This window comes from Colobus angolensis, unplaced genomic scaffold (genome assembly GCF_000951035.1).
Source record: "Colobus angolensis palliatus isolate OR3802 unplaced genomic scaffold, Cang.pa_1.0 Scaffold128, whole genome shotgun sequence".
Taxonomy (NCBI): domain Eukaryota; kingdom Metazoa; phylum Chordata; class Mammalia; order Primates; family Cercopithecidae; genus Colobus; species Colobus angolensis.
In genome coordinates, this window is record NW_012114030.1 from 1,825,923 (window position 1) to 1,848,924 (window position 23,002).

At 58.3% G+C, this 23,002-nt stretch overlaps 5 protein-coding genes across 7 annotated transcripts in view; 2 read left to right on the plus strand and 3 right to left on the minus strand.

Moving 5' to 3' along the window:
* The window catches only part of LOC105505632 (SAGA-associated factor 29 homolog), a 116,505-nt gene extending 114,756 nt beyond the window's left edge, over positions 1-1,749 (plus strand). The window contains exon 11 of the mRNA XM_011933508.1: positions 1,633-1,749. Coding sequence (XP_011788898.1) covers positions 1,633-1,749 — 117 coding nt within the window. The remainder of the gene's footprint in view (positions 1-1,632) is intronic.
* A 569-nt stretch (positions 1,750-2,318) lies between these two features.
* On the minus strand, positions 2,319-7,086 carry LOC105505631 (sulfotransferase 1A3). 2 transcript variants are annotated; one of them, XM_011933507.1, is made up of 8 exons: positions 6,993-7,086; positions 5,476-5,627; positions 5,246-5,371; positions 5,059-5,156; positions 3,830-3,956; positions 3,640-3,734; positions 2,964-3,144; positions 2,319-2,837 (listed from the first exon to the last, which is right to left on the minus strand). In XM_011933507.1, exons 2-8 carry the CDS (start codon positions 5,621-5,623, stop codon positions 2,725-2,727), a joined length of 888 nt encoding a protein of 295 aa, XP_011788897.1. In that variant the 5' UTR covers positions 5,624-5,627; positions 6,993-7,086; the 3' UTR covers positions 2,319-2,724. The 2 variants fall into 2 exon arrangements, with proteins under 2 accessions (XP_011788897.1, XP_011788896.1); XM_011933506.1 differs by having other exon boundaries at positions 2,645-3,734.
* A 1,919-nt stretch (positions 7,087-9,005) lies between these two features.
* On the minus strand, positions 9,006-12,958 carry SLX1A (SLX1 structure-specific endonuclease subunit homolog A (S. cerevisiae)). Its single transcript, XM_011933505.1, is given in 8 exon segments — positions 9,006-9,129; positions 9,209-9,283; positions 9,286-9,296; positions 9,465-9,592; positions 11,389-11,497; positions 11,499-11,704; positions 11,799-11,850; positions 12,341-12,958. Coding segments are annotated over 7 exon segments (975 nt in total). The 5' UTR covers positions 12,766-12,958; the 3' UTR covers positions 9,006-9,129; positions 9,209-9,239.
* Positions 12,028-13,695, plus strand: BOLA2B (bolA family member 2B). The gene is made up of 3 exons (XM_011933504.1): positions 12,028-13,080; positions 13,157-13,254; positions 13,553-13,695. The coding sequence occupies exons 1-3, from the start codon at positions 12,820-12,822 to the stop codon at positions 13,650-13,652; spliced, it is 459 nt and encodes a 152-aa protein (XP_011788894.1). The 5' UTR covers positions 12,028-12,819; the 3' UTR covers positions 13,653-13,695.
* Positions 13,696-17,175: 3,480 nt separating this feature from the next.
* On the minus strand, positions 17,176-22,924 carry CORO1A (coronin, actin binding protein, 1A). Of its 2 annotated transcripts, XM_011933503.1 has the most exons (12): positions 22,611-22,924; positions 21,993-22,110; positions 20,929-21,127; positions 19,523-19,645; positions 19,298-19,427; positions 19,020-19,204; positions 18,745-18,864; positions 18,418-18,522; positions 18,160-18,305; positions 18,005-18,062; positions 17,677-17,892; positions 17,176-17,393 (listed from the first exon to the last, which is right to left on the minus strand). In XM_011933503.1, exons 3-12 carry the CDS (start codon positions 21,124-21,126, stop codon positions 17,289-17,291), a joined length of 1,386 nt encoding a protein of 461 aa, XP_011788893.1. In that variant the 5' UTR covers position 21,127; positions 21,993-22,110; positions 22,611-22,924; the 3' UTR covers positions 17,176-17,288. The 2 variants fall into 2 exon arrangements, with proteins under 2 accessions (XP_011788893.1, XP_011788891.1); XM_011933501.1 differs by lacking the exon at positions 21,993-22,110.
* Between the last annotated feature and the right edge of the window lie 78 nt (positions 22,925-23,002).

Consider the following 23,002-nt stretch of genomic DNA (forward strand, 5'->3'; position numbering starts at 1 on the left):
GAGCAGCGGGACCGGGAGGCGCGCCCAGGGCGGGGGTGCCAGGCCCACTCCAACCGCGGTGGGGTACGGGGTGGTCAGGGCGGCTCCAGGCAGGGGTCGGACCCCAAATCCGGGCCACACGCCGCCGCCCGGTCTCCTTCCTTACCCGAAGGGCGGCCACGGCAGACGGGAAGCGGTGCACGACGAGCACAATCTCCCTGGGGAGGAGAACAGCGATGTCCTGTGAGCCCCGCCGCACCCCACTGCGGGCGTAGCCCAGCGCCCTCGCCGCGGGTTCCCTCCTATCCCACCCGAGAACGGGGTCCTCACTCCCGGCTTCAGCTGAGCCCCAGGCCCTGCAACTCCTGAAGGCACGCCCCCTGCACCTGCCCATCTCAGGCCCCGCCTCCAGCCCAGGTACCCACCTGTTCCCGCTCCTCTCCCTCCTGCGCTCCACCCGACTCCAGCGTGCCCATCAAGACCCCTGCGCTGGACCCCAGCCTGGATCATCACCCTTGCCTTAGACAGCTTCTCCCCGGATTTCCACCGCCGAGATTCTCAGGGCACAGCCTCCCCGTTATGCTCCTCCCCTGCGACTGGCTCAGTCCTCGCCCTGGACGCCCCGCCCATGTCACAGGCCTGGCGGGTCCCTCTCATCAGGCTTGTGCCCCCCGGTTCCACTTCCTCCAGGAAGCCTTCCTCCGGACACGGAGACCCTTCCCCTCTTATCAGGGACCTCGCCCACTGGTCCCCCAAGCTCCACCTTTTTTGTGGCCCCCATTGTGCTGCTGGACCCGACGAACAGGGGTTGACAGTGAACGCCACATAGACAGGGCCCGGGTACCAGGGATTCAGGCAGTAGAGCAGCTGGACGCTGAAGAAGTGCCCGGCCTTACCCCAATTCCCGCGGGACCCTTCGAATTTTAGGAACTTTTCACTAACGAAACACATTTCTGTGTCAGCACCGACATCAAGAAGAGAACCTCACCAGTACCTCAGAACCGGCTTTGTCCCCCCTGCCCCGTTTCTTCCCTTGGGTGCCTGCTGTGCTGCCGTCTCACCCATCTGTAGTTGAGCACAGCAGCCCCTGTAGGCCACCTGGCCGATCGGATCACAGTCCTGCTGGACCCTCAGGTTCACTCAGGGGCTGGGGGCTCCCAGGGGTTCCTTCAACAGCTCAGTGCAGCATGCTGGGGGGTCAGGGCCAGCACCTGTCCCTGGGGCCTCAGGCCTCCCTTCCTTCCCGCAGCGGCCAAGATCGCAGGTCTCTACAATGACTCGGAGCCACCCCGGAAGACCATGCGCAGAGGGGTGCTGATGACCCTGCTGCAGCAGTCGGCCATGACCCTGCCCCTGTGGATCGGGAAGTCCAGTGACAAGTGAGGGCAGCAGCTGCGAGGGAGGGACTGGTGCCCAGGGGCTGGGACTGACCCTTTGTTCTGCTCACAGGCCCCCACCCCTCTGTGGGGCCATCCCCGCCTTGGGACTACATGACCAGAGACCTGGAGACAAGGTGGCTGCCCGGGTGAAGGCCGTGGATGGGGACGAGCAGTGGATCCTGGCCGAGGTGGTCAGTTACAGCCATGCCACCAACAAGTGAGTGACAACAGCCCCAGGGCTGCTCTCAGCCCCTCCTGTCCCCCTGCCCCACAGCCCCAGGATAACTACTCTATCCTGTTTGAAGACACCTCCTATGCAGAAGGCTACTCCCTTCACCTCAGTGTGGCCCAGAGGTACCTGGTGGCTTCCAAGGAGCCCAAGAAAAAGTGACGCCGGCCGGGCGTGGTGGCTCAAGCCTGTAATCCCAGCACTTTGGGAGGCTGAGACAGGCGGATCACAAGGTCAGGAGATCGAGACCATCCTGGCTAACATGGTGAAACCTCATCTCTACTAAAAAATACAAAAAAACTAGCCGGGTGAGGTGGCGGGCACCTGTAGTCCCGGCTACTTGGGAGGCTGAGGCAGGAAAATGGCATAAACCCGGGAGGCGGAGCTTGCAGTGAGCTGAGATCCAGCCACTGCACTCCAGCCTGGGCGACAGAGAGAGACTCCGTCTCAAAAAAACAAAGAAAAGGAAAAAAAAAAGAAAAAGTGATGCCGCCCGGTGGACTCGATGTCCTCCACCATCCTGGGGCAGGACAGCAGAGGATATGCTGGGATTAAACAGACATCCCCTCTCCACACATCTCCTGGGTTTTACTTCTCCAAATCCCTCTCCCCTCCCCAGATATGGTGACCTAGGGAGCTGGAGGCTGGGGGAGAAGTGACCATATCTGGCCCCACTGGGCATTCACTCTTTCAGCTCAGAGTTTCTCTTCCTTTCCAATACAGGCTCTACATGAACACAAATCGTATTTTATTTTAATTGAAATTTATTTTCTTTGGAGGGAGGGTCTTGCTTGTCATCCAGGTTGTAGTGTATGGGCATAATCGTAACTCACGGTATCCACAACCTCCTGGGCTGAAATGATCCTCCAGCCTCTGCTTCCCAAGTAGCTGGGACTACAGGTAAGTGCCAGCACATGTGGCTAATTACATTACATCTTTGTAGAGATGAGGTCTCACTATTTTACCAGGCTGGTCTCAAATGTGTGGCCTATTGCGATCCTCCCAGCTCAGCCTCCCAAATCGCTTGGATTGCAGACGTGAGCCACTGTGCCTGACTCAAAAATCATACTTTATTCTTGAGCCGCTTAGTCAGGCTTGATTCGCACACTCCGTCTGCAGTGACCCCGGGAGCCCCTCTCACAGCTCAGAGCGGAAGCTGAGGCTGCAGCCTGCCATCTTCTCCGCATAGTCCACATCGAAGCGCTCGTTCTGTGCCACAGTGAAGGTGGTTTTCCAGTCCCCAGCCATGCCTGGGGGAAGAAGGGAGGGAGGGAGCAAAGCTGGAGTCCCGCCCAAAGGGAGGCCCCGAGTGCCTATGGGGAGGCTCCAGCCACTGCTCCCACCGGCCCCAAACCCACGTGCTGGCCGGCACCCACCTTTCCTCATGAAGGGGGAGATATTGTGGTCCATGAACTCCTGGGGGACGGTGGTGTAGTTGGCCATAGGGTTCTTCTTCATCTCCCTGAATGACGTGTGTTGAACCATGAGGTCCACGGTCTCCTCTGGCAGGGAGCGCCCCACAAACTCCAGGATCTTCCGAATCTCCCTTTTGGGGTTCTGAGGAGCAGAGGCTCCTCAGTGGAGCAAAACAAAACAAGTCCCCTCTCTAACCTCAGAGGGGATCTGGCCACTTCCCCGAGAAACCCCAAAGAGCCTTGATCCCCGGGGCCCCGGTCCCTGGGGCAAAATGAATTGCTCTCTGCCCTGTGATCCCATCATGAGCTGGGCTTGGCTCCTATGGGTGAGGACCGGGATGGTCTTCCTCCGTGATTGTGGCCCTGGGTGGCACACCCTTTGGTGGGGATAATCAATAGTATCTAAGTATCTAATCCGTGGCCCCTCTGCAGCTGACTCAGGTGCGGGAGATGAGAGCTGTGTGGGACCCGCTGCCAGGTGGGGCTGCAGCGGGGAGGCCTGGGCCAGGGAGGAGGATGGGGAATCCGGGCCTGCTGTGGGAGCCGCCCAGGAACAGGGCTGGGCGGCCTTGGCGGGTCCCTGTGAGGTGCCTGCCCCCAGGTGTCCCATGAGGGGAAGCATCGCAGGTGGTCTCACCTCCTTCATGTCTTCATAGAAGAGGTAGAGAACAGGGTGGGTGTGGCTCAGCTCCCACCACTCCTGCACATGCTGGTACCAGGACCCATAGGACACTGGAGAAACGGGCAGGGGGCAGCGACACAGGGTTGCTGTGCGTTGTAGCCACCACCTCTAGGCTCCACACCCTCCTTCCTCCCGTCAAACCCACCTTCTCCGGCCATGAATTTCTCCAGGAAGCTGTCCCAGGTCCCAGGGTCAGGGTGCGTCTTTTCCATACGGTGGAAATGGTAGTAGGAGACCGCCACATCCTTTGGGTTTCGGGCAACATAGACCACCTGCAGGGGCAGAGGACCCAGCCCCAGTGCCATCACCACACAGCTCGCCCCAGACCAGCTCACCTCTTGGATTGGCAAAGGAGGAACCTGAGGCTTAGAGGCTGACTTGCTTGAGATCTCATCACACTGGTAGGGCCAAGCTGGGATCTGAACCCTGCTCAGAAGCCAAAGTTCTGCCTGGTCCCTGAGACCATATTCTATACTAATATAATCTGCATCAATGCTGTCACACTCCGATCTGGAGCAAGGCATGCCCGGTCCCCACTAGCCCGCTCCTCTGCTGACCTGTGAGGACCCACACACTGCCTTTCTTAAGTGTACACTGTAGAGACTCACTATCTTGGCATCGGACCTTCATCAGAGCAAGAGACAGACAGTGTCCTCTCTCAAGATGTGATGAAGGCCGGGCGCAGTGGCTCACGCCTGTAATCCCGGCACTTTGGGAGGCCAAGGTGGCCAGATCACCTGAGGTCAGGAGTTCAAGACCAGCCTGACCAACATGGCAAAAACCCATCTCTACTAAAAATACAAAATTAGCTGGGCGTGGTGGCAGGTGCCTGTAATCCTAGCTCCTTGGGAAGCTAAAGCAGGAGAATCGCTTGAACCCAGGAGGCTGAGGTTGCAGTGAGCCGAGATCACGCCACTGCACTGCAGCCAAGGTGATAGAGCAAGACTCTGTCTCAAAAAAAGAAGAAAAAAAAAAGATGTGGTAATGAGCCTCACAGAAGTGAGGAGGCCCTTCCAGAAGAACAGGAACATGGCTGGGAGGGCGCCTGAGTTCCCCTTCCTGGCTTTCCTTGCCACTCAGCAGGAACTTTTTTTTTTTGTAGAGATGGTTTTGCTGTGTTGCCCAGGCTAGAGTGCAGCAGCAGCATCAGGCTCATTGCAGCCTCCAATTTGCATAAACAATCCTCCCCGCGGAGCCTCCTAAGTGGGAACAGTCTGTGCCACCACACCAGGTTTTTAATTTTTTTTGTAGAGACGGGATGTCATCTCTACAGCAATGTTGCCCAGGCTGGTCTCTATCTCTTGCCTTCAAGGGATCCTCCCACCTCAGCCTCAAACTGGGATGACAGGTGTGAACCATTGTGCCAGGCCTCACCTTGACCTTCTGATCCAACAGAGTCTGGGGGAGCAGAGCCAGGGGCAGGTGTGACTTGATGAGCCGTGGGGCCGGTGTGTTTTTCAGAGCCTCTAGCCCTGAGCAGTGGGTCAGGGAAGATCTGGTGAGCTGAAGTCCCAGCCCTGTCTTCCTCCCCTCCCCCTGCACCCAGGACCCAGCCATGCACCTGACAGTTCCCCTGGATCATTGTCCTCAAGGAAGGGCACCCGTATGTAGATGGGAGCCCGGTTACACTTCTCCAGGTCGCCGCCCTGGTAAATCATGTCCAGTATCTGGCTCACCCAGGTGGTGCCTGGAGAGGGAGGGAGATGGGAGGTGAGCAGGCTGAGGGCACAACCTTGCTGGCCAAGGTGGGGACTGCCGCCTGGGAGAGGGTGGGTGGCCCTCCTCACCTACCGGACTTGGGGTAGGTGCTGATGAGCAGGTCATCGGGCCGGGCCCGGAAGCTCTGCAGGGGTCCCAGTGCCTCTGCAAAGTACTTGATGAGCGGGACCCCCTTCACGTACTCCAGTGGCGAGCGACAGGAGTCCTGGATCAGCTCCATGTTCCTGCGTCAGGGGCCAGAGCGAAGCCCATTCCCTTAACACCATCACAACAGCACCGTGTGCGGAATTCTTTTTTTTTTTTTCCCTCAGATAGAGCCTCACTCTGTCACCCAAGCTGGAGTGCAGTGGCACATTCTCAGCTCACTGCAAACTGTGCCTCTTGGGTTCAAGCAATCCTCCCACCTTGGCCTCCCAAGTAGCTAGGATTACAAACATGTACAACCACACTCAGCTTTTTTTTTTTTTAAGTAGAGACGGGGTTTCACCATGTTGGCCAGGCTGGTCTCAAACTCCTGGCCTCAAGTGATTCATCTGCCTTGGCCTCCCAAAGTGCTGGGATTACAGGTGTGAGCCAGCGCCCGGCTGCCCCTTGGCAGAGATTTTGCTTTTAGGGATGTCACTGAGGCCTAGGGAGGCTGAACAACTTGCCCGTGCTCACAAAGCCAGTCAGTGGTGGGTCTGGGACTGAAACCATGTCAGCCTCTAGTGTGGTGGTTCCCCAGCGTGGCCACACCTTTCATTCACCTGCAGAGCTGTTCAAAATCCCAAGGCCTGGGGCATAGTGCAGACCGGTGAAAGCACCCTCGCGGCGCGGGTGTGTGAAGGTCTCCAGGAAGAGTCCAGCTGCACTGAGGAAGCTCCAGGGCCTGCCTGTGCTGTCTCCCTACCAGCCAGTGCCCTCTGTCTCACCATTTCCTGCTGTGACCCCCAGCCTCCATGCAGTGGGCTCCTCTTCCCAGTGCTCCCCTCCTTGAGCCCCTCAGGCCCCTCACATGTGGTAACCTCCCAGGCCGGCCATGGTCCATCTGGGCTCCAGAACAAACACGGCCCATTGAGCAACCAAGCTGGTACTGGGTGCCAGAGCCTGGTGTGGGAATGAACACTCTGATGACTCAGCAAAAGGAGGGGCGCAGGCAGGATGACTTCCGCCTGTAATCCCAGAGCCTTGGGAGGCCAACGGGAAAGGATCCCTTGAGCCCCGGAGTTTGAGACCAACCTGGACAACAAAGCAACCCCTCTCCTCTACAGAAACATTTTTCAAAATTAGCCGGGTGTGGTGGCTTGCTCTTGTAAGCCCAGCTACTCAGGAGGCTGAGGTGGCAGGACTGCCTTAGCCTAGGAATTTGAGGCTGCAGTGGGCCAGGATCCCACTACACTCCAGACTGGGTGACAGAGCAACACCTCGTCTCAAAAATCTACAAAGGAAAAGCAGGAATGGAGGGGGATTCTGGCCAGACTGGGTTGTCTAATTGAAATGGGATATCCATGGGAAAGGGCAGGGATGACAGAGGCCTGAGCTTCTGGAATGTTGGAGCCACAAGCTGAGCAGGGTGAGGGGGCCCTGAGCCATTCCACTGAGTCACTCACCTGAGCTCTTGGGAACCTGGCCTGTGCTCTCCTTTCCTGCAGGGGCTGAGTGTGGATGCAGTGTAGGGAGTGCAGGGCTGCTCTCTGCCCTCAGGGTTTTGAAGGTCCAATGTGGGAGGGATCTAGAGTCAGGGCTGGGACTTGACTCAACTCCAGGAAGGAAGGGGTGGGGTTGAGGGTGGGGAAGCTTCTCCACTACTCTCCTTAGCACCCCAGCTCCAGCCAAGCTTGGAGTGATCTACAAACCCAAGATGTGAGTTTAGTGTGTAGAAAACATAAGAATGAAAGGCAAAAGCGGCCAACATTGGTATTTGGGTTTTTTTTGTTTTGTTTTTGAGCTGTCACCAGGCTCCTGACCCTCCCTCTGAACTCCACCCTGCAGGGCAGACCAATAGACAAGCTTTCTTTTTTTTTTTTTTTGTGAGACGGAGTCTCGCTCTCTCGCCCAGGCTGCAGTGCAGTGGCATGATCTCGGTTCACTGTAACCTCCACCTCCTGGGTTCAAGTGATTCTCCTGTCTCAGCCTCCCAAGTAGCTGGGATTACAGGTGTGCGCCACTACACCCGGCTAATTTTTCCTTTTTCAGTAGAGACGGGGTTTCGCCATGTTGGCCAGGCTGGTCTCAAACTCCTAAGCTCAGATGATACGCCTGCCTCGGCCTCCCAAAGTGCTGAGATTACAGTCCTGGCTGACAAGCTTTCTCTAATTGACCCAGGCAAGGGAGGGGAGTGAATGGAAGGGAAAGGTGGGATAGGCAGGCCTGGGAAAAGTCACCTACCTGCTGGCTACAGGCCAGTCTTGAAGGCGGCAGGGGTTCTGGCCCAGTGCAGTCCATAGGCCCCCAGCAGCCCAGGCATTCTAGGCTCTGACCACAAGGCCAGTCTGGAGTGATGTGTATGGGCAAAGTGAAGGCGCAGAAGTGGAGCAGAGCATGGACATATAGAACAAGAAAGAGGCTGAGCGTGGTGGCTCACACCTGTAATCCCAGTACTTTGGGAGGCTGATGTGGCAGGATCACATGAGGTCAGCAGTTCAAGACCAGGCTGGCCAACATGGTAAAACCCTGTCTCTACTAAAAATACAAAAATTAGCTGGGCATGATGGCGGGCACCTGTAATCCTAGCTACTTGGGAGGCTGAGGCAAGAGAATCGCTTGAACCCAGGAGGCGGAGGTTTCGGTGAGCCAAGATCATGCCACTGCACTCCAGTCCAGGGGACAGAGCAAGACTCCGCCTCAAAAAAAAAAAAAAAAAAAAGACCAGGTGTAGTGATTCATGCCTGTAATCCCAGCACTCTGGGAGGCCGAGGCAGACAGACTATGAGGTCAGGAGTTCCAGACCAGCCTGGCCAACACAGTGAATCCCCGTCTCTACTAAAAATACAAAAATTAGCCAGGCATGGTGGCACATTACTGTAGTCCCAGCTACCTGGGAGACTGAGGCAGGAGAATTGCTTGAACTCGGGAGGCAGAGGTTGCAGTGAGCCAAGACTGCGCCATTGCACTCTAGTCTGGGTGACAAAAAAAAAGAAAGAACAAGAAAGGACAAGGACACTGGAGTCCCATTGTCCTGGGAGCCAACCCCAGCTTCATGGCTCCCAGGCAACTTCACAGAGCATCAATAGAAGATCCTAGAACAACAACAACCCTGGCAAGTGCTTTTCTTTCCCTGGGTTTGAAGGAGGCTCCACAGACAAGAGATTAGAGGCTCCACAGACAAGAGACTGGAAGCCACAGGGCCCCATGGAAGGAGGGCGTCCTCCCATCCTCCGTGGTCTTTGTCCTATTTGCATTCAATTCCAAGGTAAGTCTCCCAGGCTCTCAAGAATTGCATGAGCTCAGAGGCAAGTGGCGGAAAGCTGAGGCATGGGGTTTCCAGGCAGAGTAGAAGCTGTTCACATGCTAGTGCCAGGGGCCCCTCCTGCCTCCTCTGTGCCCCTGAGGAAGCCCCGTGACTGGCAGGACCTTGGGCTGCTAGCTCTGCCCCCACCCTCGGCATCCACCATAAGGCACCCTTGACTCAGACTTTATTGTACTCAAGTAAAAACCCGCCGGATCCGCGGCAGGTGGCACAGAAAAGAGGTAGGAGGTGGGTAGGGACACTGAGGATCAGGTCTCCAGCAGTGCTGTCCACTGTGCCTGCAGAGGCAAGAAGGTTGGTCACAGGCAGACCAGGGCAGACAGCAGGGTAGGGAGCCCGCCACCAAAGCCCACTCACCTCTTCGAATTCTGAGTCTTCTACTTCTTTCTCAGTGTCCATCTGGCACAGCCAGATCAGGTCCCCCCAAAGCAGTGACTTCTCACAGCTACCAAGGAGAGGGGCAGGTAGGAGATACAGAGTCAGATGCCACAAGCCCCCTCCAGTATCGGCCCTGGATGCTGAGATGAGGACTCAGCTGCCTGGGCCTGGATTGCACAACTGGGCACCCTCTTCCCAGAGCTGGACCGGGCTGGGGCTGGGGGACTGCACTCACCTAGGGCATTGGCCCTCTAGGGGCAGAAGCTGCCCTGGTTCTTCCCGAAGGAACTCCTCTGCCAGGCAGATCACGTGGGCCCTTAGCCAGCAGCCAGGGTTGGGGCAACACAAGGGCCCCTCTTCATCCTGTCCCAGGCAGCCAGCAGGTAAGAGACAAGCAGGGAGAGGGAGCTGGCGGCAAGCCCCCTGTGCAACAGGCACTGTTCCCGGCATCACACAGCTCCATTCCGTGAGGCAGCAATAACTCTTATTTGCATCTTACGAATGAAGAAACTGAGGTGCAGAGTTAAAATCCTTGCCCCTGGGACTAAGCTGGTGAATGCCCTGTGAACATCAGCAGTGACTGATTGAGTCACAGCCTCACCACTGCAGCCAGACCTGAACTTCCTCACAGCTCAACAACCCTGGCAGGTCACTGAATCTCCACAGGGCAAGTCCTCTACTCACTGGCAATTACCAGGAGCTCAGTAGAAGGCACCCATCATCCATTATTTTATTAAATATTTAGGCTGGGCACAGTGGCTCATGCCTGTAATACCAGCATTTTGGGAGGCTTAGGTGGACAGGATCACCTGACGTCAGGAGTTTGAGACCAGCCTGGCCAGCATGGTTGAAACTCCATCTCTACTAAAAATACAAAAATTATCCAGGCGCGGTGGCAGGTGCCTGTAATCCCAGCTACTCCGGAGGCTGAGGCAGGAGAATTGCTTGAAACCGGGAGGCAGAGGTTGCGGTGAGCCAAGATCGCACCATTACATTCCAGCCTGAGAAACAGAGTGAGATTCCGTCCCAAAAAAAAAAGAAAAAAAAATACAAAAAACTAGCTGGGCGTGGTGGCGGGCACCTGTAGTCCCAGCTACTCAGGAGGCTGAGGCAGGAGAATTGCTTGAAACCGGGAGGCAGAGGTTGCGGTGAGCCAAGATCGCACCATTACATTCCAGCCTGAGAAACAGAGTGAGATTCCGTCCCAAAAAAAAAAGAAAAAGAAAAAGAAAATTTCTGGGCCATCGACTCTGTGTAGAACTTTGTTCTACAGCAGTGGTAAGTACTGCCCTCTGAGAGTGCAATATGGCAGTTGGGGTGGGAGTGACTAATGAGATCAAGAAAACATGTAGCATGCCAGACAATATTCAGTGTTAAGGGAAAGGGGGTAGCAGAAAAGTGCACAAGAATGAGCTGCAATTCATTACATTGTTTTAGAGACAGGGTCATGTCCAGGCATGATGGCTCACGCCTATAATCCCAGCACTCTGGGAGGCTGAGGCAGGCAGAGATCACTTGAGGTCAGGAGTTTTAGACCAGCCTGGCCAACATGGTGAAACCCCATCTCTACTAAAAACACAAAAATTGGGCACGTGTGGTGGCACACTTGGGAAGTTGAGACAGGAGAATCGCTTGAACCTGGGAGGCGGAGGTTCCAGTGAGCTGAGATCACTGCACTCCAGCCTGGGCAACAGAGCAAGACTCCCTCTAAAAAAAAGAGAGAGATAGACAGGGTCATGCTCTGTCGACCACACTGGAGTGCAGCGGGGCGATCGTAGCTTACTGCAGCCTTGAACTCCTGGGCTTAAGCAATCCTCCCACCACAGCCTTCCCAGTAGCTGGGATTAGTCTCCTGCTTGCCACCATGCTCGACTACTCAGAGCTGCGATTATAAATCGGGAACCAGAGAAGACCTCACTGAGAAGGTGGTAGGTTATCAAGAGAGATGGCCTAGGGAAGAATCTTTTCATTAAAGGGGAAATGTTGAAGGCCCTGAGCAGGTCCTGCTTTGCTCAGGAATGGCCGTAAGTACTATAGCATCTGCATCTTAGAGATGGGGATAGGGTGGCCAAAGAATATCAGTGGGTTTCCCTCAAAAAAGAGCTGGATCCGAAGTCGTCTGGACCCTACAGCCGCCCGTGCCTGGGGGGGGACCTCACCTGGATGGTCTGGGCGCACAGGGAGCAGCAAGCCCCTGGATCCCCCTGGTCTGGCTCAGGCTCAGCGTCATCAAAGGGACCTGCGCGGCGCCCTGGGGCCGGGGAGGCCAGCGCCCATGCAGCACGGCGGGCAGAGGTCCTGGCGGAGGTCCGGGCGCAGCCAGCGCAACGTGAGCGGGAGGCGCGCCCAGGGCGGTGCGCGCAGCATGTGCGCCAGCACGCGCAGGTGGAACGCGAAGGCTGTCTCTCCGCGCAGGCGAGGCCCCACGTGCGCCAGGCGGCGCGAGGCGTGAGGATGCTGCCAGGCCCACTCAAACTGCGGGCGGGGTACAGGGGCGTCAGGGCGGCTCCGGTCACGGGGCGGACCCCAAGCCCTCACCCGGCCGCTGCCGCCCGGTCTCCTTCCTTACCCGAAGGGCAGCCACGGCGGACGGGAAGCCGTGCACGACGAGCACCATCTCCCTGGGGAGGAGAAAGGGGGTGTCCCTGTCGCAGCCCAGCGCCTTAGCCGCGGGTCCCCTCCAATCCCACCCAAGAGCGGGGTCCTCCTTCCCGGCTTCAGCCGAGCCCCAAGCCCCGCCCCGACCTGAAGGCACGCCCCCTGCACCTGACCACCTCAGGCCCTGCCTCCAGCCCGGGTACCCATCTGTCCCCCCCTCCTCTCCCTCCTGCGCTCCACCCGACCCCAGCGTGCCCACCAAGACCCCTACGCTGGAACGCAGCCTGGATCACCGCCCCCGCCCCAGCTAGCTCCTTCCCTGAGTTCCGCCGCGGAGATGCCCCGGGCACCGCCTCCCCGTCACGCTCCTCCCCTGCAACAGGCCCAGTCCCCGCCCCGGACGCCCCGCCCATGTCACTGTCCCGGCCGATCTTTCTCATCAGGCCTGTGCCTCGTGGGGTCCGCCTCGTCCGGGAAGCTTTCCTCCCGGCACAGAAGCCCTCCCTGTCTCACCAAGGCCCTCGCCCGCTGGTCCGCCAGGCCCCGCCTTTCTTGCGGCCCCCATTGTGCTGCTGGACCCGACGAGCAGGGTTGACAGTGAACCCCACGTAGACGCGGCCCTGGTACCGGGGGTTCAGGCAGTAGAGCAGGTAGACGCCGAAGAAGCGCCCTGGCCTCCCCGTGACCCCCGCGGGACCCATCGGGCCTTGTGGTTCGGGAACCGCAGCAGGGGGTTGATTGCCGTGACCTAGGGTGCAGGGGAGGGGTGGATCGCTAGGGTTGCAGGGTGCTTGCTTCGGAACAAGCTCTCGGGGACTATCCGGAGGCAGCGTGGAGGCCGCCGTAGCGCGGGTACGTGCCCCTCTCCTATCTGGAGGCGGGTGTAGAAGTCCGACAGCGGAAGCCAGACTGCTGTCCTGTCGGCGAGTGCCTACCATTCAGTATTGGCTCCGCCCGAGTCCCACCTTCCTCAGACTCTGACTGGCTGACAGATGGCAAGCGCGAAAAGCCCGGACCGTTGGAAAGCCCGGCTGCTTGAGGGCGGAAGTGCTGCGTTGACGTACGCCTTAGTAAGGGCGGAAGTGAGTTTCCCAGCGGAAGTGGCTCCTGTAAGGCTGCAAGGCAGCGTGGCCAGCGTCGGAGCAGGGGTTGTGTTCCCGCTGGGCTGCCGTCCCAGCTGGACTACCGGCATGGAACTCAGCGCCGAATACCTCCGGGAGAAGCTGCAGCGGGACCTGGAGGCGGAGCATGTGGTGAGTTGAGCCGCCGGACGGGAGAAAAGAGCTCGGGAGGCAGGTTCGGCACCATTCATGTTCTTCCGCTCGGTAGGAGGTGGAGGACACGACCCTCAACCGTTGCGCCTGTAGCTTCCGAGTCCTGGTGGTGTCGGCCAAGTTCGAGGGGAAACCGCTGCTTCAGAGACACAGGTGAGGCCCTGGGAGCACCTTGCCCAGCGCGGTCTCAGCTCCTCCACCACAACCCCAGCCACTCCCCGTACCCCTGCAACCTAACTCCCGCATTCCCCCGCAGTGTGGCTCAGGGACCTTGAGGATCCCGCCTTCGTGACCTCTGCTTCGAGTATTTCGATGTAGACCCTCTCCCCACGTACGTGTTCCCACGGCCTGGGGACTACAACCTTGGAGACACCCACAGTCTCTTGGGTCACCCTAGTCTCGGGATGTGCGATCCTCACCTGCCTTTTCCTAACCCCATCTCTCGCCCCAGGCTGGTAAACGCGTGCCTAGCAGAAGAACTCCCGCACATCCATGCCTTTGAACAGAAAACCCTGACCCCAGAGCAGTGGGCACGTGAGCGACAGAAATGAGGGACTGGGATCTGCACGGCCATTAAATTATAAATCTGGACCAGCTTCTGTGTCGGTGTGTGTGTGGGAGGGATGCTGAGGCCGAGTCTAGGACCTGGCCTCTCCCTGCCCTGCCTCCGTCCATTGTTTTGCCTTGGACACGTCTGTGTCTCCATCTAGGCCTCTATCCCTGCTTGTAAAATGAAAGTTCTACTGTAAAAGTCCCTTCCAGGGTCTACTGAGAAAGCCTTCTCTCTCTAACTCTGTGTAGACGTCTGGGAGTCTGTACTGCCACCAGCCACCCAACTCCCAGAGAGCTCAGGGTTCCTGCTCTTTGCCAGCCTTCAATATGCAGAGATGAGAAAGTGATCCGGGTTTCAGGGCCCTGACCAGTTGAACAAACCTCTCCCTCTCCCCGACATCACTGCAGTATCAGAGGCACCATATAGAATTCCACATATTCCCTGCAGGTTCCCCCGACCTTCTCAGGCCCAAGAGGGAGTGGTGCCCAGGTAGGGGCTCATCAACACCTGGAATGCTGATGTTTTCAGACCCGCTGGAGAAGGTTCCATTGGCCCCATAGCCCTGGACTTGATGTGTCTACAGCTGCCCCCGGAGGACCATGGAAGTTTTCGGAATAGTGGGTGTGGGACAGGGATGGGGTGAGATTAGAGCAGGAATATAAGGCTGACCTGAGTCAGAAAATTGGGACAGGTGATGCCCCGGTATCAGTCTTCACCACAGGTTAGTAGGGTTGCTAGGACCTTGTTTTTTTTAATTGTTTTTTGTTTGTTTGTTTGAGACAGGGCCTTCATCTGTCGCCCAGGCTGCAGTACAGTGGCACCATCTCAGCTAATTGCAACCTCTGCCTCCCAGGTTCAAAAGATTCTTGTGCTTCAGCCTCCTGAGTAGCTGGGATTACAAGCATGCGCCACCATGCCCGGCTAATTTTTGTACTTTTAGTAGAGACAGGATTTCACCATGTTGGCCAGGCCAGTCTCAAACTCCTGGCCTCAAGTGATCTGCCTGCCTTGGTCTCCCAAAGTGCTGGGATTATAGGCGGGAGCCACCGTGCCTGGTCCAGGTTGCTAGGACTTTGAACAGAGGTCCCTGAGACCTAGGGAGGGAGCCCCAGTTGGGGCCAGGGCTTGTTGAGAGTGAGAAATTGCAAGTTTCAGCCATCACACACTCTGTTCTCCTGCATTTTTGTTTGTTTGTTTTTGTTTTTTTTTTTTTGATGGAGTCTTACTCTGTTGCCCAGGCTGGAGTGCAGTGGCGTGACCTTGGCTCACTACAACTTCCGCCTCCCGGGTTCAAGCGATTCTCCTACCTCAGCCTCCCTAGTAGCTGGGATTACAGGTGCACGCCACCACGCCCAGCTAACTTTTGTTTGTGTTTGTTTGTTTTTGAGACGGAATTTTGCTCTTGTTGCCCAGGCTGGAGTGCAATGGCATGATCTCGGCTCACTGCAACCTCCGCCTCCTGGGTTCAAGTGATTCTCCTGCCTCAGCCTCCCGAGTAGCTGGGATTACAGGTATGCGCCACCACGCCTGTCTAATTTTGTATTTTTAATAGAGATGGGGTTTCTCCATGTTGGTCAGGTTGGTCTTGAACTCCCAACCTCAGGTGATCCGCCCACCTCGGGCTCCCAAAGTGTTGGGATTACAGGCATGAACCACCACGCCCAGCTTTCTTCTTTGTTTTCTTCCCACACCTCTACTGCCCAGGTAGTTTTCTATGGCATACTGAAGAGGTGGGGCCTGGAAATGAGGCCATGGGTGGTCCCTGCTTGATAGGAACCAAACCCCACTATGGCTAAGATGCCCATCCCAGATAGCCCTGTGTCCTCCCATCTCAGGATAACCCGCTAAGTTGGGCATCAAAACCTATTCCCACGCCCATTCCCCACAAGGCATGACAGACCTGTTCCTGCCAGGTCCCTCACAGAGGCCAGGCCTAGGCAGAACCCACAGGAAGGGCTAGAGAGGCAGAAGCACTCACTACACAGGGGAAGACTCTGAACTCAAAAGGGGAAACATAGGGCCAGGCATGGCCGTAATTACGGCTCACTCCTGTAATCCCAGCACTTTGGGAGGCTGAGGCAGGCAGATCACTTGAGGCCAGGAGTTTGAGACCAGTCTGGCCAACATGGTGGGACCCCACCTCTACTGAAAACACAAAAGTTAGCCAGACGTGGTGGCTCACGCCTGTAATCCCAGCCACTTGGGAGGCTGAGGCACGAGAATGGCTTGAACCCAGAAGGCAGAGGTTGCAGTGAGCTGGGACTGTGCCATTGTACTCCATTTGGGCTACAAGAATGAAACTCCATCTCAGAAAAAATTAAATTCAAAAGTAGGGAGACTGAGACTGTGACTTGGGCTCCACCCTTCAGTGAGCTGCGTTCCTACTTTCAGCCTCGGTTTCTTCTCTGGTAAACTAGGGTCAGCCTGTTGCTTTAGTTCTGTCTTTTCCTCACAAAAAGTTCCCTTGTTTTACATATTAAAACATATATATATATGTGTGTGTGTGTATATATATGTATATTTTTTGAGATTAAGTCTCACTCTTGTCCCCCAGGCTGGAGTGCAATGGCATGATCTTGGCCCACTGCAACCTTTGCCTCAGGTTCAAGCAGTTCTCTTGCCTCAACCTCCCAAGTAGCTGAGATTACAGGTGCCTGCCACCACGCCCAGCTAATTTTTGTATCTTTAGTACAGACGGGGTTTCACCAAGTTGGCCAGGCTGGTCTCGAACTTCTGACCTCGCCTGCCTCGGCCTCCTAAAGTGCTGGGATTACAGGCGTGAGCTGCCGCACCTGGCCTATTTATATTTTTTAGAGACAGTGTCTTGCTCTGTCACCCAGGCTGCAGGGCAGTGGTGCGATGGCTCATTGCAGCCTCGACCTCCTGGGCTCAAGGGATCCCCCCACCTCAGCCTCCTGAGTAGCTGGAACTATAGGTGTGCACCACTATGCCTGGCTAATTTTTTATGTTATTTTTTGTAGAGACAGTATCTCGCCATGTTGCTCAGGTAGGTCTCAAACTCCTGAGCTCAAGGGATCCTCCCACCTCAGCCTCCCAGAGTGCTGGGATTATAGACGTGAGTCCCTATGCCCGGCCTCCCTCGTTATTTTTATCTTTGGACCTGCAGTTTAGAAGATGCCCACTCTGTAAGTGATGGTTGGTTCATTTCCTCACAAGCAACAGTGCCAGCAGAGTCACGTGCAACCTGATGGTTTGGTTGATTAGGAAAAGCAGATTTTCGGTAAATTTGGGAATTATTGAGGTCCTAAGCTAGGGCCTTAAATAGCTCAGCTACGTCAGCTCTGAGAAGGAGCTCGGAAACTGAGAGCAGCCTCCTGGCCCGCATCAGCATGGCTGGTTTCTACCCATGAAGGCCCCGTTCCCGTGATATAGTAAGTCAGGGGGCATCCCACATCCCCTGCCATGGGTCAGTCCCCTCAGCGTGGTGGAGGGGAAGCTCTAGGGCTGGTCCGTTCAGCAAACCCCACGTCTAGGGAGCCAGTCATCAAGAGTCTGGGAGGTACCAGAAAATAAAGCCATTTTATTATGATTTTTTTTATCTGCCATGTGACTGGGAATGGGGAGTGAGTGGATGGGTGTGAATGGCTGACCCTGCTGAAGGCCCTGCGGGGCTCTACTTGGCCTGGACTGTCTCCTCCAGCCTGTCCAAGCGCTTCTGGAGCTCCTGCACCGTGGCCTGGAGCTTCCGCATCTCCTCCTCCAGCCGGGACACAGCATCCTGAGGACCCGGTGCTGCATTAGGCCCAGCTCCTCCCTGGCTCCCCTTACCCCAGCATCTGCTGAGCCCCATCCCTACAGCCCTGGCCTTGGGCCCTTTAGTCGCTCAGCTGGTTGCTGCCTAGAGACCTGCAGGCCTGTCGATCTGAAACCTGTGTTCTGAGGCCTCAGGATTACCCACTCCCAGCCCCGCAAAGATTCCCAATGTTGTGAGTTGGAGCTGCCCCAAATGCCAGCCCCACCCGCCCTCCCAGTTTTATTCCCTGGCTCCCTGGCCCTCTCACCGAGCTGGGAGTGCCACTGGCCTCTGGTGCTGCCCTCCTGCGCCCGGTGTCCAGGCCCCGGTTGACCCTCAGCTCCCGGCTCTTTGGGGGTACGTAGCCATCCTTGAGGGAGATGAGGAGGGGCCCAGCATCCCGACCCCCCAGCCACTCCTCAGCCGTGAGGGCAGGGTCGGGCCCTGCGGTGGGTGGGTACAGGTCCTCCTGGAACAGGTCCGACTGTGGGCAAGGCCAGGGCTAGTGAGGAAAGCGCCTATGCCAGGACACCCCCCTGCAAGACTGCAAAGTCGGTGCCCAGCCTGAAGCCCAGGGTGGGGCGGGGGAGCATCACCTTTCGAGGCACTGTCATGGCAATGGGCTCACACCTCCGCTCGTGCAGCTTGTAGAACCTGTGGGAAGGGGAAGGTAAGCAGGGTCCACAGCCTGGTTGGGCGGGCTTGGGACTGCCCAAGGAGCATGCTGCGGTGAGGGTCAGGAGTCAGTCACCTGGCAATCTCACACTTGTTCACCTCCAGGCCACGTTTGGGCATGTAGCCCATGCCCCGCTGGGACTCCTTGGAACTGAACATGGAGAGATAGTGCAGGAACGGGGCCTCAGAAGTGATCTCAAAGTACCGGATCGAGCTGTCACCCTGTAGGTGGCGGGTGCGGAGGGAGGGTCAATACCAGCGGATGCCCACTGCTCTGGCCCTCTCCAGACCCATCCTGCCCACCTCCCACCCCCACCCCGTCTGATGAGGCCACCTTGCCACAGAGGTAGACGATGTTGGTGTCAGGGTCAAAGAAGGGCAGCAGGACACCGCTGCTGGTGTCCAGCTCCTGCAGGGACAGTGGCTCCTCCAGGTGCTTCTGTAGACACAGGTGAGAGGTAACATCCCAGGCCCTGGGATGGTGGTCTTCCCTGGGCAGTGACGTGTGAGGGCCCTCCTGACCAACCAGTGGGGACACCCATCTTATGCCTGGGTACACTGAGGCCCATGGCCATCCTGCCAGGTGAGTAGCAGAGCAGGGACGAAACTTTCATTCTGGTTCCCAGCCCGGGGGCCCTCGGCTTCCTGCCCCGGCACTCACTGTGTCCCACAGCGCCACCTGCCGCTCACTCATGCGGCTGAAGCCCGTGGTCAGGATCTTCCCCTCTGACACGAACACCGCACGCACGGGCCGGGTCCCCTCATGGGGACGGTCCTTCTCCTGCAAGGAAAGGGAGGTAGTAAGTCAGGCACCCATACACACCCTACGGGGCCAGTCCCACGTGGAGGCAAGGGAGGGTAGCATCCAAGGGCCTGGTTGATGGTGGATAAGGATAAAGTCTGTAGGGTCACGGGTCAGGGTGAATGGCAACTCACAGCTACGACAGTGCATTTGCGGGGCTCAATGATGCGCACGCGCTTGTCGCGGCAGGAGGTACAAATGAGGCCTCCGTCTCGGCTCCAGTCCACACTGTAGATCGTGTCTGGGTGCACCTCTGGGCCCAGCGTCAGCATGGCTGCCCCAGTGCCCACGTCCCACACCATGATCACGTTGTCACAACCTGCACATTCCCCACAGTGTCAGAAGCCATGAGCCGCCTGCCCTCATCCACTGCAGGCCACCAGCCACCCCCAGGCGCCTCCTCCCACAGCACCTGCACTGAGCAGCACGTTCTGGGCTGTGGGGTGCCAGGCCACAATGCCCACACGCTTGGTGTGGCCCTCCAGGGTGACGACAGGCTCCCGCAGGGGCAGCATCAGGCCCCCATCCGGGATCTCCCACACCTGCAGAGAAGGGGCCCGTGAGTCTTCAGGACTCCAAATGTCAGATCCCATCCTAGAGCCCCTCTCCCAGCCCATGGGTCCCCACCACCACTCACCATGACTGTGCAGTCCTCGGAGCCACTGGCAATGACGTTGTCATTGTGAGGGCACCAGGCGATGTCTAGCACAGGGGCTGTGTGGCCACAGACCGTGGGCGCATTCTTGTCCACACGTCCAGTCTAAAGGCACAGCAGGGCCTTGAATGGAGGTGCTTTTGCCCCCCAAACCCAATCCAACCTCCCCACACCTCCTTCAGAGAGGTCCAGAGAGGAAAGAAAGCTGTGGGGTCCCTGGGGGCTGGACCAGGGCCTGGGGTGGGGGGTTGTTCTTCTCTTGTTCCAGTCCCCAAATGGCCTGGGCAAACCCCAGGAGGGCTGGCCACGCATAGCAGAAGATGGGGCCCGTGCGAAACCCTGGTGGAGTTCCCGCCGGTCTCTGTCTCGGTCTGTCTCTGCCCTTAGAGTTGGCACCCCACCCCAGCTTTCCCGAGTGAGGCTTCCATGGGCACAACTGGCCCTGGAGTCAGGACAGGTGTATGAGGGCTAGGGGGGGTAGGGGCAGCTCCCCAGAGAGTGAGTGTGAGAGGTGGGGCTGCAGGGGTGGGTCCTCCCAAAAGGAGAGGGGCCAGGGAGCCCGTCATAACTGGCCCCAGGCAGGAGCAGAGGTTTGGAAATGGCTTCTTCCGGGGACAGCTGCTTCAGCAGGGCTTCCTGTGTGACAGCCGTGCGGGGCGCGGGCCCATCTCTCAGCCCGACAACCACTTCCTCTTCTCTTTGCTTCCATCGGCCCTTTTAAGGTAACAACTTGGGGCCCATCTCCCCTTCCTGTCTTACCCCTCAAAGAGCACAGGAGTGTGCTGGGGGTGTGGGGCAGCAGATCGCCAGCGGAGAGGGCAGCAGGCTCCAGGGGAGAGCAGGGCTGGGGTTGGGGAGAGTGCCTCTTGCATCATCCCTGCCTGCGAGCTGGGGGCCAGAGTTGCTAGGTCCTAAGACAGGCCCAGAGCCAGAGTCCCTCCCAACCCTGAGAATGCTGCCAGGGCCCCCAGACGCCATCCCAACCCTCTCTGTGTTTCCATGGGGAGAAAGCCCTAGGCCGAGGCTGGGGAGGGCTGGTCATGGGTCTGCAAGACTGTCTGCAGTCAGGGTCCCCCAGACCCCATCACAGCCCTCTCTGTTTCCAGCCCCAGGCTGAGGCTCAGAAGGGCTGGTCATGGGCCTGCAGGACTGTCTGTAGTCCTGGTCACTGGTGTGACCCATCTTGTGTTGGCTCCTTCTGAGTGTCAGTTTCCACACAGCCACAGCACAGAGGAGCTGGAGGAAGTGTAAGGCTCATGGGGCCCAGCTCAGTTTTCCAGATGGCAACACAGGCCCTGAAAGGCCTGGTGACAGTCACCTAATCAGGACCTCGACAGAGCCATGGGTTGGGTGGAGGAGCTGCTTCCCCCAGGGCCCCAGGGGCTCACCTTGCCCAGGGGCAACACCAGGAAGGCCCCTCCCCCACTGGCTTCACAGATCAGGGCCACAAACTTAGGGTTGACAGCACAGAAGCCACTGTCCCAGGTGGTCTGTGAGACGCGCACATCTTCATAGCACTGGTCGGCCTTGGCCGGCTGTCCAAACACGTGGCGGAACTTGCTGGAGCGGACCACCTGCCGGCTCATTCTAGGGGCACACAGGATAAGAGCATTTCTCCCTTTGGGTCAACTCTGATCTTCCAGTGGTCCTCACCTCCCCCAGGACACCCCTCAGTCTGGCTTTCGAGGTCCCAGCATCATCTCCAGGGGCTCCCTATCCTTTCCTCTGTGGCTTATGCCCGCTCACCTTCCCCAGCCTCTCCTTCCATCTAACCTGCAAGCCCCCTTCTCCCTGGCCCCAGGCCACTCAGAGTCACACTCTCAATCTGTACCCTCAGCCTCTGCAACAGAGCCTGGCGTGGTGTTGCCCCCACTGCATGTTTGTTGACTGACTGGCTGATGGATGCAGAGCCCGTCCTTCCTAATGGTTCAGACTCAGGCGTCATCAGCCCAGATGGCTCTGAGAGTGGGTTCTCTCTTAGTTACAGTGTCCAGAGCCCACCTCCCTCACACCCACACAGCCCTTCCTAAAGGCAGGGACAGGGGCTGGCGTCCTTCCCCTGCCGGTGTGGGGCTGGACACAGGAGGAAGTGGCGTGGGGGCTGCCTGAGGGGAGTAAGGCGGCAGGATGGCTTTCCCAGCAGGTCTCTGGCTCAGGTCCCAGTATCTTCTCCTCCCCATACCTCTGCCTCTCGCCTTCGCTCAGAAAAGCAGGTGCCTTTAAGAGCCATCTCCACCCCCATGTGAACTGCACACACGAAGGGAGAAGCCACTCCAACTGCTCTGATGTCCAGCTAGGATGGTTTCCCCCAGTGTCTGCTGGGGAGCAAGGAACTCCAGGGACGACCTTGTGCCACCGCATCACCCTCCTGCTCAGGGAAGGGGCCTGTGCTGCCGCTGGGAGGGTACCGTGCCCAGAGCCTCTGCCCCTAGCCTCAGCCTCGCCTACTCACTGGGGGCTCCAGCACCCCCGGCCACCCCAGGACTCCCAAAGAGGCTGCTAGGTCGGCCTGCCCAAAGAGCGGTGAGGAGCGTACGTGAAGAGCCCCAGTCTTGAGGAGCAGCCAGGGTCTGGAGAGAGAGGAGCCCCGGACCAGAGGTGGGGGACAGGAAGCCATCGCCCCACCCTGCCTCCTCCCCCGCCGCAGGTACCAGGCCCGGAAACCACGGAAAGGGGAACTTGGTCTTTTCTTGTTTTGCTCTCAACCCCTTCCTGTCTCCAAGCCCAGGGCAGCTGCCCCACTCACCCCACCCTGCCCCCGTCCCCACCCTCCCCGAGACTTAATTCCGGGGGGAGTCGGGCCCTCGACACTGTGCTGACCCCCTTCCGCCCACCTCCATCTTGGCCGCGGTGGTCCCTCGCCCTCGCCTCCGCAGAGTGCTCTGGGGCCCCGGCGGCCCCCACTCCAGGCAGCGTCCCCCCACGGGCTGCTGCGCCCGCTCCCTGGCCCCGGCGCTGGCTGGGTCGCGGTGACAGCCGCGCGCCCCCGCAACCCGCAGCTCCCACAAGCGCGCCGCCCCACAGGTGGCCCTCGCCCCGGCCCACCCGCGCCTCATGGGCCCAGCCTCACCTGCTGCAGAGAGAGGACAGTGACCCCCCAAAAGCCGGAGGTGGAGGAGGAGGAGGAAGAGGAGGAAGGAGCTGGAGGAGCCGGGGACTCGCCCGCTGAGGATGCTCTTGTCAAGACAATGAATGAGAAGCAGCCGTGCGCCCGCCTCCGGGGTGGCCGCGCCCCTTGGGGCGGAGCTCTTCCAGGCTCGCCCTGCGCTCCCGCGCCCCCGCTGCGGCCGCCCGCCTCCCCTGCCCCAGCGCGCCCCACGTTGGTTCCCAACCATAGCGCAGGCTGCCAGCCCGGCTCTGGGAAGCGAATCTGCACTTCTTTTTAAAATGTCAAACGGCAAAAACACCCCGTTGCTTCTTTTCTCCCTGCGTCCGCCCCTAGCCTCCTCTCCAGCCTTTCCC